This window comes from Oncorhynchus nerka, linkage group LG12 (assembly GCF_034236695.1).
Source record: "Oncorhynchus nerka isolate Pitt River linkage group LG12, Oner_Uvic_2.0, whole genome shotgun sequence".
Classification (NCBI taxonomy): domain Eukaryota; kingdom Metazoa; phylum Chordata; class Actinopteri; order Salmoniformes; family Salmonidae; genus Oncorhynchus; species Oncorhynchus nerka.
This window is the reverse complement of record NC_088407.1, coordinates 59,951,678-59,966,323: the sequence shown is the minus strand read 5'-3', so window position 1 is coordinate 59,966,323 and position 14,646 is coordinate 59,951,678. Positions and strand designations below refer to the sequence as shown.

The 14,646-nt window shown below is 41.5% G+C and overlaps 1 protein-coding gene across 1 annotated transcript; it reads right to left on the bottom strand.

Annotated features, from left to right (window-relative positions):
• Nucleotides 1–304: 304 nt before the first annotated feature.
• On the bottom strand, nucleotides 305–14,357 carry LOC115138963 (uncharacterized). The gene is made up of 4 exons (XM_029676143.2): nucleotides 14,084–14,357; nucleotides 11,431–11,883; nucleotides 2,625–4,865; nucleotides 305–2,496 (listed from the first exon to the last, which is right to left on the bottom strand). The coding sequence occupies exons 1-4, from the start codon at nucleotides 14,247–14,249 to the stop codon at nucleotides 2,177–2,179; spliced, it is 3,180 nt and encodes a 1,059-aa protein (XP_029532003.2). The 5' UTR covers nucleotides 14,250–14,357; the 3' UTR covers nucleotides 305–2,176.
• Between the last annotated feature and the right edge of the window lie 289 nt (nucleotides 14,358–14,646).

The following is a 14,646-nucleotide window of genomic DNA, read 5'->3' as shown; positions in this document are numbered from 1 at the left end:
AGTGGAGGAAAAACTGACTGCGTCAAATTGTTTGCATTGTCAACTTACACACACACTTACCCCACCAGACATGCCACCAGGGGTCTTTTCACAGTCCCTAGGTCACGGACAAATTCAAGGAAACATACACTATTATACAGAGCCATGAGGGCACAGAACTCCCTTCCATCTTATATAGTGCTAGTGAACAGAAAACCTGGTTTCAAAAACAAATAAAGCAACACCTCATGGGACAACGTCTGTGACCTAGTTGTTGTGTATATGTACTGACATGTATGTGTAACTGATTTGACACACCTACTAATTCCAGGGTTTTTCTTTATTTGTAATATTTTCTACATTGTAAAATAATAGTGAAGACATAACAACTATGAAATAACACATATGGAATCATGTAGTGAACAGAAAAGGGTTAAACAAATCTAAATATATTTGAGATTTGATATTTTAGAGAAAAACGTTTTTTTTTTGTGTGAATGTAACATTTCTGGGATCTTTTATTTCAGCTCATGAAACACGGGACCAACACTTTACATGTTACGTTTCTATTTTTGTTCCGTGTATTTTCGCTGTTATTAAGATAACTAATGGTAAACCCATGCAGCCCTGCGACTTCAGAGCGCGCACATTCACTACATGACAGGTACAAGCACTAAATGTCAGGTAGATTGTAGATTATGCATGTGTGAGCCATACATTGACACGTCAAGTCCAAAACGGGAGGTTGAAAAAATAAAAAATAACGAGGTCGTTTTCAAGCCTCTGGAATATCTCTTTAAACAGTTTGCACTTACGACTCCACTGTATATAATTACTTCCCAAAAGGTTCAATTTCAAACAATATCATGAATGAGTACCATAGGGTCAAAATGGACGAAAAATACTTTTGGACAGAAGGATATATTTTCCGGAAAGTATAAATGTTTGACCTTTTCACACAGGAGTTCCAAATGTCAATCTTTAAATGACTTAAATGTAAATGATGTCAGAATGCGCTCTCTGTACCAAACTGTGACTGTTACACAACAGGACAGTTAACCCCTGCTGCCTTCAAAGCACAGCACGCTGTGTGCTAATGATCTATAGGCTGTTTCAATTTCAAATTATCTTCAAATGTCACTCTGAAATGAGGTGCATTCCGCCTCATTAATACACAGAAGTTGCTAGCCCATTTCACTGTCGAGGGCAATTTACATTTGAGACATGCTATGCTAATGTTTAAATGAGCCAGGCAACTTCTCTCTTGGATGAGAGCCCAAGCAGTCCCCCAGGGTTTCCCCAGGTCAAGTATGCAGACTTTAGTGCATCTCCAGTCAGAACAAAACTTTCTCAAACCGCATTGCCTTCAATGTTGTTTTCCTTAATAATAATTACTTTGTATACATGTGCGTTTACCTTAGCATAATACAGGTTCTGTATTATCGTTTTAACTCATTTCAACTGTAGCACAAAATATGCATGTATGGAGCAATATGTATTCTGTCTATTCCTTTAGAACTGCCGACATGCGAGGTACTAATTGCATAATCTTTATGGTGTTATACTCAATTGTGCTTATGTACATTCTTCCATTAGTTCTGTAAAAAACTGCTAATCACGTCAGAGAAGTATAAGCTTGTGTTGTATCCTTTTGAAGATGCCCTCATGACCAGGCCTGTGTATTTATTTGGCCAGTTAAACATAGCTCTTCCCTGCCCCCTTGTGGAGCTATTCAGTTACTGGTGCATTTATACATGTCATGTTGTAAATGCAATTTATTATTCTTATTGCAGTGTAATGTTACTTCATTGTAATGTTGTTTTATTGCTAATTCCTGATATTCTACTGTAATTACTAATCATTCATCTATATTATTTACTTTCAGAAACAAACATTGAACGTAATTTGCCAACATCACTGGAAGTGGAGTTGCTTGACATCTTTGTTCATGAAGAGTGAGGCTAGCTTTTGTATTCTAACAACATATTCTTTGAACATACACTTCTTTACAGTTTTACTGGAGGGAAAAAAATGAAAGAAAAGACTATGACAACTGTCATTTCATTACAAACATGCCTAGCCCATAATTCAATATTCACGTAGCGGTTGAACAAAAACTGCATCCCCACCCCTAAAGTCATTGTATCATGGCAGGTCACCTTTCAATTCAGTCAGTCAGTAATTGCTGCAGATGTGCTCAATAGTGCTTGAGCGTATGGTACTCCCCAAAGCATGGCGCAACACACAGGGGTATGTCACAAGGTACACACATGTACTTTGTCAACTTCCTCTGCTTCCTCCTCCTGGTGCTGGAAAGGCAGACTTTGCAGTGCCTCCGTGTGCGACTACCTTGTGCAGCAGTTTGAGGTACTTTTGAGGGAAAATGCCGGGCATTGAGGCGTAAGGGATTGTCTGCAGCAGGACGGCCCCCAGTGGGTGGACGCCGAGGGGTGTGGTGCTCCTCCAGCAGCTCTCTCATGAGGTTCTCTCTGTACTTTTGGTAGGTAATCACCTCACCTATGGGGGCGATAAAGAGGGAGAATGAAGGAGTGGGTAGGTGAGAGATATTGTCAATATAATTGCATAATGGAACAATGTGACTTGTATGTAACATTTCAAAAAACCTTGTTCATTAATTATCTCACCTGATAGCTGGCGGTGAACTATGTGGCCATTGAGGACAGCAGTGTCGATCAGATGGAAAAATATCTTCTTATACCACTTGGTGGTTTTCCAGGCGCATGCCACAAAGCGGTTTATCATGTATGCCTTATTCACTGCCCCCATTTTGCGGTTATAGTCAAGCACACAGTCTGGTTTGATGTTTCTCTCTCCCGTCAGGTGGTCAACCTTCCCTGTGGCCGACATGGTTGCTGTATGGACAGTGGAGAGGACATGGACGTCTCGTTTGTCATGCCACTTTACTGCCAGCTGTTGACCGTTCTCCTTGAACTCCACCTCCCCCCTCTGCATCTTCCTGCTTCCAAATGACGGCATCCCCTTCCTGTTTGATTGGACTGTGCCACAGGCCCCTGTGCTGTTGGAGAACAGATGCTGGAAGAGTGTTGGACTGCTGTACCAATTGTCCACATACAAAGTGTGGCCCCTCCCAAGATGAGGAGCCAGCATGGTCATCACCACAGACCCGGACACCCCAAGCCCCTCATAATGTTGGACGTCAGTGGTGGACCCTGTGTAAACTAGAATGTCTTGGACAAATCCTGTCTTCACGTCGCACAAAAAAAAGAACTTGACCCCAAACCTGTGCCTTTTGGAGGGAATGTATTGACGGAATGCCAGCCTACCCTTCCATAACATCAAGTACTCGTCAATGCATAAGTCCTTGTATGGCATAAAGACCTGACTGAATGCTGATGTCAGGCTGGTAAGAACAGTTCTTATTTTGTGTAAGGGGTCATTTAGGTTGGCAGTAGCATTGTTGACGAAATGCAGGCATCGCAGCAGGACTAGGAAGCGATCTTGGGAAAAGAGAGTGGCAAAGAAGGGAGTTGCAAACATAGGATCCGTGCTCCAGTATTCCCTTAGAGAGTTCTTCTTCACTATTCCCATGAGAAGGACTGTCACCAGGAAGGTATACATTTCACTAATTGTGGTTGTCACCCATTTAGCGAGTTTCCCCCTCACTCCTGGCTCTCTCTTCTCCTGTAGCTCCAAGGCATAGCGATTAGTCTCCTCCACTATGTCTCCCACCAGCTTCTCTGTCAGAAACAGCTTGAAGCACTCTGCTGCAGAGGGAGTTGGCAAGGGGCTTTTTACTCCAGACTGGGACTCATCAAAGCCAACAGCAAGGACAGGAGGGGTGAAATGGCTGGTGGCCTTCCAGCTACCACAGACCTCCAGTACTTCACCCACTGTTGGTCTGCCTCCATCACCACCAGCATCTTCAGAGGGACCTGGGACTTTGTCGATGGTCAAGGGGTCCTCAGATTCAGGGTTCTCAATGCCCATGAGGTTTGGCGGCAGCTCCTTACAGTCACTGTCAGAATCTGATTCCTCCGTTTCATACTCAGACTCATTGTCAGAATTGACAAAAATGTCCAGAATTTCCACATTTGTGAGTTGCTTGAGACTGACGCTTTTACCGCAGTCAACACAGCTAAATGGTTTCTCTCCCGTGTGACTCCTCATGTGCCTGGACAGAAATGTTGTTTCTTTGAAGGTCTTGCCACAAACAGGGCAGGTGCAGGGTTTTCCACCTTGACAGAGTCGGACATGGGTCTTCAGTTCACAAGTGGAGTTGTAGCGTTTTTTGCAAAACTGACATTCGCTGAGTCTCTTCTTGGCGAGAGTCAAATGATTCTGCAAGTCAGGTTTCAGAGCAAACTTTTTACCACAGTCATGGCAGCGGTGTTTTTTTTTACACATGTTGCTAAGTTTGGAATAATGTTCCCCCATTGATAGGTTTGGATCCAATAGTGGGCTAGGATGCAATTGTGGGCTGCTGTCAAGTCCTACTGAGTCGCAGTTTTCGGTTGAGCTGTGGCTGGAGCCATTGTTTTGATCATCTGGAGGGTCACAGGGAATTTTGAAATCCTTTATATTAGTCACTGTTACAAAAGGTATGAGATCCACTGATTTAGTGTCACTCTCTCTATTCGCCACAGTCTGGGTTTGGGGAAGAGTCCAGCACTGAAGTGGATCCTCCTGATCACATTCACTTTTCACACAGGGAGGAGGGAATATGGAGTCTTTGGCATCAAAGAGCTGCTCTTTCTCCTGATTGGTCCCCAGTTCCTCCTGTTCCTCTTTAATCTGTGTGGGCCCTGGGTCCTCCTGCTGCAGACTGGGGATCCACTCCTGCTCACAGCGCTGCTGCTCAGAGGGAACCTCCTCTTCAGAAACAGCAAGAGAGAGCTGCAGGGAGTCTGGATGAAAGGAGAGGAGGAGCAGAAGTTATCTATACTGAACAAAAAAATAAAATGCAATAACTTCTCATTTCTAAGAAATCAGTCAATTGAAATAAATAAATTAGGCCCTACTCTATGGATTTCACATGACTGGGAATAGAGATATGCATCTGTTGGTCACAGATACTCTATTTTTCAAAAGTAGGGGAGCGGATCAGAAAACCAGTAAGTATTTGGTGTGACCACCATTTGCCTCATGCAGCGGGAAACATTTCCTTTGCATACAGCTGGTCAGACTGTTTATTGTGGAATGTTGTCCCCCTCCTCTTCAATAGCTTGGCGAAGTTGCTGTATATTGGCAATGCGCTGTCGTACACACAATCAATTGTTTCTAGATAGAGCGTTTCACACTTGACCAAATCACCGTCCTCAGCTAGTCAAAAGGGACCTTTATGGCTCCAATGTAGCATTTGAGTCTGAAGGGCATCATAAGGACGAACTATCCGGAGAATCGTCAGAGGAAGTTCTAAAAGAATATTATGCAACATTTGTCAAAAGAAAAAATGTGACAATTCTGTCCAAACAAGAGAAAGTACTGGCACGTTTGTGCTACTTTTATCTATTCATGGTGAAAGTAAAAAAATGACTTCTTAAAAGGACCTGCCCAGAGGAAGTTGTCGGCACTATTTCAACATAATTTCCTGTCCTAGAGAGAAGGATGGGTAGTTATACATATTCACAAATTGTGGTTGGGAATTTCCGCGCAGAGTTGATAAACATCAACAAAAGGGCCAGCATCCCGGAGTCGCCTCTTCACTGTTGACGTTGAGACTGGTGTTATGCGGGTACTATTTAATGAAGCTGCCCGTTGAGGACTTGTGAGGCATCGGTTTCTCAAACTAGACACTCAAATGTACTTGTCCTCTTGCTCAGTTGTGCACCGGGGCCTCCCACTCCTCTTTCTATTCTGGTTAGAGCCAGTTTGCGCTGTTCTGTGAAGGGAGTAGTACACAGCGTTGTACCAGATCTTCAGTTTCTTGGCAATTTCTCACATGGAATAGCCTTCATTTCTCAGAACAAGAATAGACTGACGAGTTTCAGAAGAAAGTTATTTGTTTCTGGCCATTTTGAGCCTGTAATCGAACCCACAAATGCTGATGCTCCAGATACTCAACTAGTCTAAAGAAGGCCAGTTTTATTGCTTCTTTAAATCAGAACAACAGTTTTCAGCTGTGGTAACATAATTGCAAATAAGTTTTCTAATGATCATTTAGCCTTTTAAAAATGATCAACTTGGATTAGCTAATGCAACGTGCCATTGGAACACAGGACTGATGGTTGCTGATAATGGGCCTATGTACGACTATGTAGATATTCCATTTAAAAAATCTGCCGTTTCCAGCTACAATAGTCATTTACAACATTAACAATGTCTACACTGTATTTCTGATCAATTTGATGTTATTTTAATGGACACATGTTTTTTGTGCTTATCTTTCAAAAACAAGGACATTTCTAAGTGACCCCAAACTTTTGAACGGTAGTGTACATATAGACCCAGTTAAAAGTTAGGACACCTACTCATTCAAGGGTTTTTCTTTATTTAAAAAAAACTATTTTCTACATTGTAGAATTATTATTGAAGACATCAAAACTATGAAATAACATATGAAATCATGTAGTCACCAAAAAAGTGTTAATCAAAATATATTTTATGTTGGAGATTCTTCAAAAGTAGCCACATTAAGGCAAAGGCCTTGATGACAGCTTTGCACACTTTTGGCATTCTCAACCAGCTTCACATGGAATGCTTTTCCAACAGTCTTGAAGAAGTTCCCACATATGCTGAGCACTTGTTGGCTGCTTTTCCTTCACTCTACAGTCCAACTCATTCCAAACCATCTCAATTGGGTTGAGATTAGTTGATTGTGGAGGTCAGGTCATCTGATGCAACACTCCATCACTCTCCTTCTTGGTCAAATAGCCCTTACACAGCCTGGAGGTGTGTTTTGAGTCATTGTCATGTTGAAAAACAAATGATAGTCCCAGATCGGATGGCGTAACGCAGAATGTTGTGGTAGCCTTGCTGGTTAAGTGTGCCTTGAATTCTAAATAAATCACAGACAGTGTCACCAGCAAAGCGACATCATACCTCCTCCTCCATGCTTCACGGTGGGAACCACACATGCGGAGATCATCCATTCACCTACTCTCCGTCTTACAAAGACTCGGCGGTTGGAGTAAAAAATCTCAAATTTGGACTCATCAGACCAAAGGACAGATGTCCATCGATCTAATGTTCATTGCTGGTGTTTCTTGGCTCAAGATAGTCTATTTTCTATTATTGATGTCCTTTAGTAGTGGTTTCTTTGGAGCAATTCAACCATGAAGGCCTGATTCAAGTAGTCTCCTCTGAACAGTTGATGTTGAGATGTATCTGAAGCATTTATTTGGGTTGCAATTTCTGGGGCTGGTAACTCTAATGAACTTATCCTCTGCAGCAGAGGTAAATCTGGGTCTTCCTTTGATGTGGCAGTCCTCATGAGAGCCAGTTTCATCATAGCACTTGATGGTTTTTGCGACTGCAGTTGACTGACCTTCATGTCTTAAAAGGTCATGATGGACTGTCGTTTCTCTTTGCTTATTTGAGCTGTTCTTGCCATAATATGGACTTGGGTCTTCTACCAAATAGGGCTACCCTCTGTATATCCCCCCTACCTTGTTACAACCCAACTGATTGGCTCAAGCGCATTAAGAAGGAAAGCAATCCCACAAATTAACTTTTGACAAGACACAGCTGTTAATTGAAATGCATTCCAGGTGACTACCACATGAAGCTGGTTGAGATAATGCCAAGTGTGTGCAAAGCTGTCATCAAGGCATTGATGGGTGTTCTGTGTGCAAGGAGTTTTGAATATTTGTTTTATTTCCTGTGACTTTGAAGAATCTCTCACTTTGAAGAATATCAAATATACAATATATTTTGATTTGTTTAACACTTTTGGTGACTACATGGTTCCATGCGTGTTATTTCATAGTTTTGATGGCTTCACTTATTCTACAATGTAAAAAAATAGTAAAATAAAGAAAAACTCTTGAATGAGTAAGTGTGTCCAAACTTTTGACTGGTACTGTATATATAAAAATATCGATAACTATTGAAAGATAGCCGATATGCATTTTTCTACAATGTAATGGACACAGTGCAACCTTTGGTAGGTAGGCTGCTGGCAGGCTTCGGCACAGCAAATCCAAGTCAGCCTGTGCTCATGGTTCTCACAGGGGAAGTGATATAATAGGCTACAATGACTTTGCTCATGATCATGGATGCTGCAAATGACATGTAACTAAGTTCCTTGAAAGCTGTGGAACGTGTAGTGAAGCAAAACTTGAGTGGTCAAAACCATTCATCTTGGGGAGCAGGGGGAGCATATAACACAATTATACCATTCGTAAAATTAATCACATATTTATTTTTAATACAGACCAGCTACAAAAATAATTGAAAATGGACAATTTATCCAATCGATTATCATCATTTTGGAGGTGCAAAAACATGTCCTGCTGAAAAGAAGGTAGATGACATCCGCTCATCATTCACTCAGCCTATTGAGTCCACTGGTCCCACTCGCACAGAACTACACTATGCCTTGACCTCTTTCTCACCTCCCTCTCCAAATAAAATCCTGCAAGTAGTGAGGTCTGGCCGCCCGCAAACCTGCCCACTCGACCCTGACACCCCATCTCCGGAGACCTTCTCCCGTTCCTCAATTCCCTCATTCCTGACCACTGGCTGCGTCCCCTCGGAGTTCAAATCACCGGAGTCACTCCCCTAAAGAAACCAAAACTTGACTCATCTGACGTCAGAAACTAGAGACCTGTATCCCTCCTTTCTTTTCCAAAACACTTGAGCGTGATGTCTCTGATCAACTCTAGTTCTCTTTCATAACGATCTTCTTGACCATAACCAGTCAGGCTACAAGACGGGTCACTCAACCGAGACTGCTCTCCTCTGTGTTACGGAGGCTCTCTGCACTGCCAACGCTGACTGCTCTCCTCTGTGTTACGGAGGCTCTCTGCACTGCCAACGCCGACTCTCTCTCCTCTGTGTCAGAGGCTCTCTGCACTGCCAACGCTGACTGCTCTCCTCTGTGTCAGAGGCTCTCTGCACTGCCAACGCTGACTCTCTCTCCTCTGTGTCAGAGGATCTCTGCACTGCCAACGCTGACTGCTCTCCTCTGTGTCAGAGGCTCTCTGCACTGCCAACGCTGACTCTCTTTCCTCTGTTCTCAACCTCCTAGATCTATCCACTGCCTTCGACACTGTGAACTGTGATCAGATTCTCCTCTCCACACTGGGCGTCTCAGGCTCTCCACCCTCTCTCTTTACACCAAGTCACTCAGCTCCGTCATATCCTCACATGGTCTCTCCTATCATTGCTATGCGGATGACACTCAACTACTTTTCTCCTTCCCCCTTCTGACACCCAGGTGGTGACACGCATCTCTGCATGCCTGGCAGATATCTCAGCTTGGATGTTGACTCCCCCTTTACTTACTATACCTGTTATATGTGGTTGTCCCACCTAGCCATCTTAAGACACATGCTAAACTGTAAGTCATTCTGGATAAGAGCGTCTGCTAAATGACTCAAATCTAAATAAAACCCAGTCCTGAAACAAAACGTAGGCTGTCATTTTTTACATCATATCATAGGAAAAGACACCGCATTCACATGGATTTGCACAAAGTGGGTAGTTCTGATGCGACTTTAAACCCTAGTACAGTGCCTTCAGAAAGTATTCATACCCCTTGACTTATTCCACATTTTGTTGTGTTACAGACGGAATTTAACATTGATTCAATTTATTTATTTTCTTCACCCCTCTACACACACAATACCCCATAATGACAAAGTGAAAACAAGTTGACATTTTTGCAAATGAGATACAGAAATACCTCATTTAATAAGTATTCACGACAATCAGAGTCAATATATGTTAGAATCACCTTTGGCAGCGATTACAGCGGTGAGTCTTTCTGAGTAAGTCTCAAAGTTTTGCACACCTGGATTGCCCATTATTCTCCTAAAAATTCTTCAAGCTCTGTCAAATTGATTGGTGATCACTGATATACAACCATTTTCAGGTCTTGCCATGGATTTTCAAGACGATTTAAGTCAAAACTAGGCCACTCAGGAACATTCAACATAATCTTGGTATGCAACTCCAGTGTATATTTGACATTGTGTTTTAGGTTATTGTCCTACTGAAAGGTGAATTTGTCCCCAAGTGTCTGTTGGAAAGCAGACTGAACCAGGTTTTCCTCTAGGATTTTGCTAGGGAATAGCTCCCTAGTCCTTGCCGATGACAAGCATACCCATAACATGATGCAGCCACCATCATGCTTGAAAATATGAAGAGTGGTACTCAGTGATGTGTTTTCCCTAAACATAACACTTTATTTAGGACAAAGGTAATTTCTTTGCTCCATTTTTTGCAGTTTTACTTTAGTGCCTTATTGCAAACAGGATCCACGTTTTGGAATATTTTTTTATTCTGTACAGGCTTCCTTCTTTTCGCTCTTATTTAGGCTAGTATTGTATAGTACCTAAAATGTTGTTGATACATCCTCAGTTCTATCACAGCCATTCAACTCTAACTGTTTAAAGTCACCATTGGCCTCATGGCGAAATACCTGAGCGGTTTCCTTCCTCTATGGCAACTTAGTTAGGAAGGACACCTGTATCTTTGCAGTGACTGGGTGTATTAATACAACATCCAAAACGTAATTAATAACTTCACCATGCTCAAAGGGATATTCAATGTGTGTGTGTTTTTTGTTTTTACCCATCTACCAGGTGTCCTTTGCGAGGCATTGGAAAACTTCCTTGGTCATTGTAGTGGAATCAGTGTCTGAAATTCACTGCTCAACTGAGGGACCTTACAGATAATTGTATGTGTGTGGTACAGAGATGAGGTAGTGGATCAAAAATCATGTTAAAAAAAATTATTGCACAAAGAGAGTCCATGCAACTTAGGTGACTTGTTCAGTGTGGGATTTGTTTTACTCCTGAACTTATTTAGGCTTGCCATAAGAAAGGGGTTGAATACTTATTGACTAAAGACATTTCAGCTATTCATTTTTTATTAATTTGTAAAAATGTCTAAACATAAATCCACTTTGACATTATGGGGTATTGTGTGACAATCTCAATGTAATCCATTTATAATTCAGGCTGTAACACAACAATGTGGAAAAAGTAAAGGGGTGTGAATACTTTATGAAGGCACTGTATATCATACTTATTGACGATGACTTATTGACTTAAAATGGTTGCATAACATCATGGGTAAGCTTTGGCGATCGTCTTTCAGATTGGATGTCATAAGGTGAAAGCACCAATTTGTAAGTCGCTCTGGATAAGAGCGTCTGCTAAATGACTTAAATGTAAATGTAAATGAAAAAGTGGATTTCTACTGGTGTGGGTGTTGAACATTTTTGAAATGGTGATCACTGAATGCCTAAACAGTTTATCAATTGAGTAGAACTGTAGTTAGATATTAGTAGGTATATATACGTACCTATTCTACATAGTTTTATCTCCGGTGTGATTCGCAGCAGTCTCCGTAGACGATCATTCTCCTCCAGGTACTCCGCGATCATTTTCTCAAATGCCCTGAAAATCTCCACAGCAGCAGATGCCTTTAAACGCTCATTTAAAAACACACGAAATGACTCTAGTTTAGACATTTTCAGTCGACTGAGAGTTGGGTATTCAGCTAGTTTGGCTTTGTGAAGTGGGTCCTCCTGATCAAGTTCACTTTTCACATAAGGAGGAGTAAATATGGAATCTTTCGTATCAAAGAGCCCTTGAAGCTGCTCTTCCTCCTGACTGGTCCTGAGTTCCTCCTGTTCCTCTTTAATCTGCGTGGGCTCTGGATCCTGCTGCCCCTGACTGGGGCTCCACTCCTGCTCACAGTGCTGCTGCTCAGAGGGAACCCCCTCTTCAGAGACAGAAAGAGAGAGCTGCAAGTCTGGAGGGAAGGAGAGGGTGAGAAGAGGTTTAAGCTATATACCACAGAATTAAATAGAACAATTATACATGTGAATTATAGCTCTCTATGACCTACATAACAGTGGCCTCGAACAAATCACAAATTGGACAAATCACTCGCTCAACCTCATTTAGATCTACTATTGAATAATATGGCGATTGAGCAACTTGAGGAGACTAAACTCCTGGGTGTAACCCTAGATAGCAAGCTGTCATGCTCAAAACATAGACTCAATGGTTGCGAAAATGGGAAGAGGTCTGTCCATGATAGTGCGCTGCTCTGCCTTCTTGACATCTCAGTCTAGCAGACAGGTCCTACAGGCCCTAGATTTGTCGCACCTGGACTACCGCCCAGCTGTGTGGTCATGTGCGGCAAAGAGGGACATACAGTACCAGTCAAAAGTTTGTACACACCCACTCATTCAATGATTTTTCTTTATGTTTACTATTTTCTACACTATGAAATAACACATATGGAATCATGCAGTAACCAAAAGTGTTAAACAAATAAGTAAAAAAATTATAAAATACATTATTATTTTATATATATTTATATATATATATATATATATATATATATGAGATTCTTCAAAGTAGCCACACTTTGTGCTATGGTCAGCTAATACAGGACTAGTAAAGGCTAGTGACTTTTGAAAAAAAAAATATATATTTTTTTTTCAGGGGGTGCTGCAAGACCCCTACTTCCCACAGCTATGTTGACAATATGCTACAACATCTTTCAACCAACCATACTTGGGGATACTTTCACTCATTCTCAATTTGGAAGGCACTGGTGTCTTAACTTTCCTGTTTCCAGTTGCAGGTGTAACTCTGATAACCAGAGAATATTCAGAAAAATATAAAAGCCCTGTTTTGCACCGAGTGTGATGTTCCCCTTGCCATTTTAGCTGCCCGACATCTCGCAATACCCAAAAACTTTGCTGGGACTAGTCATTTCTAAGCTACACAGTGGTGGCCACATGTAGACCAAGATTTACACATATGTAAAAGGACTTTTCTCACTTGATGAAAAGGGTGGATTTCATACATTTCTGAACATTCTCTGGCTATCGGAGTTACACCTGCAACTGGAAACACACATTTATAAGACATCAGTGCCTTCCAAGTTGAGAATTAATGAAGTATCTCAAAGTAAAGTTTGGTTCATTTACCACACCACCCAAGCTGCAATGTTTATTGGTCACACACATATTTAGCAGATGTTATTCGCTCCTGAGTGGCGCAGCGGTCTAAGGCACTGCATCTCAGTGCTTGAGATGTGCTCACTACAGACAGTGCTCACTACAGACACCCTGGTTCGTATCCAGGCTGTATCACAACTGGCTGTGATTGGGAGTCCCATAGGGTGTCGTACAATTGGCCCAGCGTCGTCCGGGTTTGGCTGGTGTAGGCAGTCATTGTAAATAAGAATGTGTTCTTTATTGACCTAGTTAAATAAAATGTTAATTAAAAATAAATACATTTAAGTAAAGGGGTGTGTTCCGTTCAATTCATTGTTTGTTACTTTTTGTGATGGTTTGTACTGAGCAACACGTTTCCCCAAAACGGTGAGCACCATTCTTTAACAACCTTTGAGGTATGTTTGCTCCCATAGGGCGGCAAGGTGTGGCCTAATCAATATGGGTGTGATCATTTCAAATCGCAAAACTCGTGCAACACACCATACACAATCGCCCTCTGGGCCACAATAATCACAGTTCTTCAACTCGGGTGTCATTACGCCGATTCTGTTGCAGAACGTTTCATAAACGGAAGCAAAGGTAACGAAACTCGGCGGGAATTTGACCTACCTGAATTTGTCCAATTGAAACTTTCGTTTTTGTCGGGTTTTGCAACTGTTTGGCCTAAATATTACGCCCAAATACCGTATTGTTTCAGTTGAATTCAACGTTGAACAATGTTCTGTCGTAATGAAAGCACCCCAGATTAAATTGCATATCGACCATTGCAGATCTAGTTATAATTTAAGCAGCCTTTAAACATGCCTGAATGCAACTGTACATTATTTAAAATCAGCTTTTCGTGACAAAACAATGTATGATAAAAGTTACAGTAGATAACGTCTTTAAAAATTGATATAGTGGTGATCACCGTTTGCCAAAACAGTTTATCAATTGAGTAGAACTATAGCTAGCCAGTAGCTCTACCGTTATACTAACCTATTCTATATAGTTTTATCTCCGGTGTGATCCGCAGCAGTCTCCGTAGACGATCATTCTCCTCCTGGTACTCCACTACCGTTTTCTCAGCTGCCCCGAAAATATCCACAGCAGCCACCGTTAAACGCTCATTTAAAAATACACGAAACGACTTTAGTTTAGACATGTTTCTGTAGACTGAGAGTTGGGTATTTTTCAACGAGTGTGGCTTAATCCACGAGGAAAGTGGCCATAAAAATCAGCGTCTCGTCAGCAACACTAAACAAGTACTTCCGGGTCTAAATAAAAGTCCCCATGTAATAGTAGAAAAGTGTTGAAAAACCTATATTTATTTATTATATATAAAAAATATTTGTCTAAACATTAACAGTGATTCATGTAAGTAACATTTGCATTACTTTTTAGATTTAATACATGTTTTAATGTCAAATAAATGCCCCAAATGTAAAACACTGAAATGCATATTGGCTTATAGAGCAGAAATTATTCTAGGTGGCGCAGTAAACGTATTGTAGGCAATACTCAGCAGGCTTTGTATAATGTATATATGGTGTCATTTCATG

Bases quoted from the DNA above. Each gene is read 5' to 3' on its own strand.
- LOC115138963 (XM_029676143.2), bottom strand. From the start codon at position 14,249: ATGTCTAAACTAAAGTCGTTTCGTGTATTTTTAAATGAGCGTTTAACG. The intron at 11,884-14,083 runs GTTAGTATAACG...CCTTCCCTCCAG, and splicing joins GATAAAACTATATAGAATAG to ACTTGCAGCTCTCTCTTTCT. The intron at 4,866-11,430 runs GTACGTATATAT...CCTTTCATCCAG, and splicing joins GATAAAACTATGTAGAATAG to ACTCCCTGCAGCTCTCTCTT.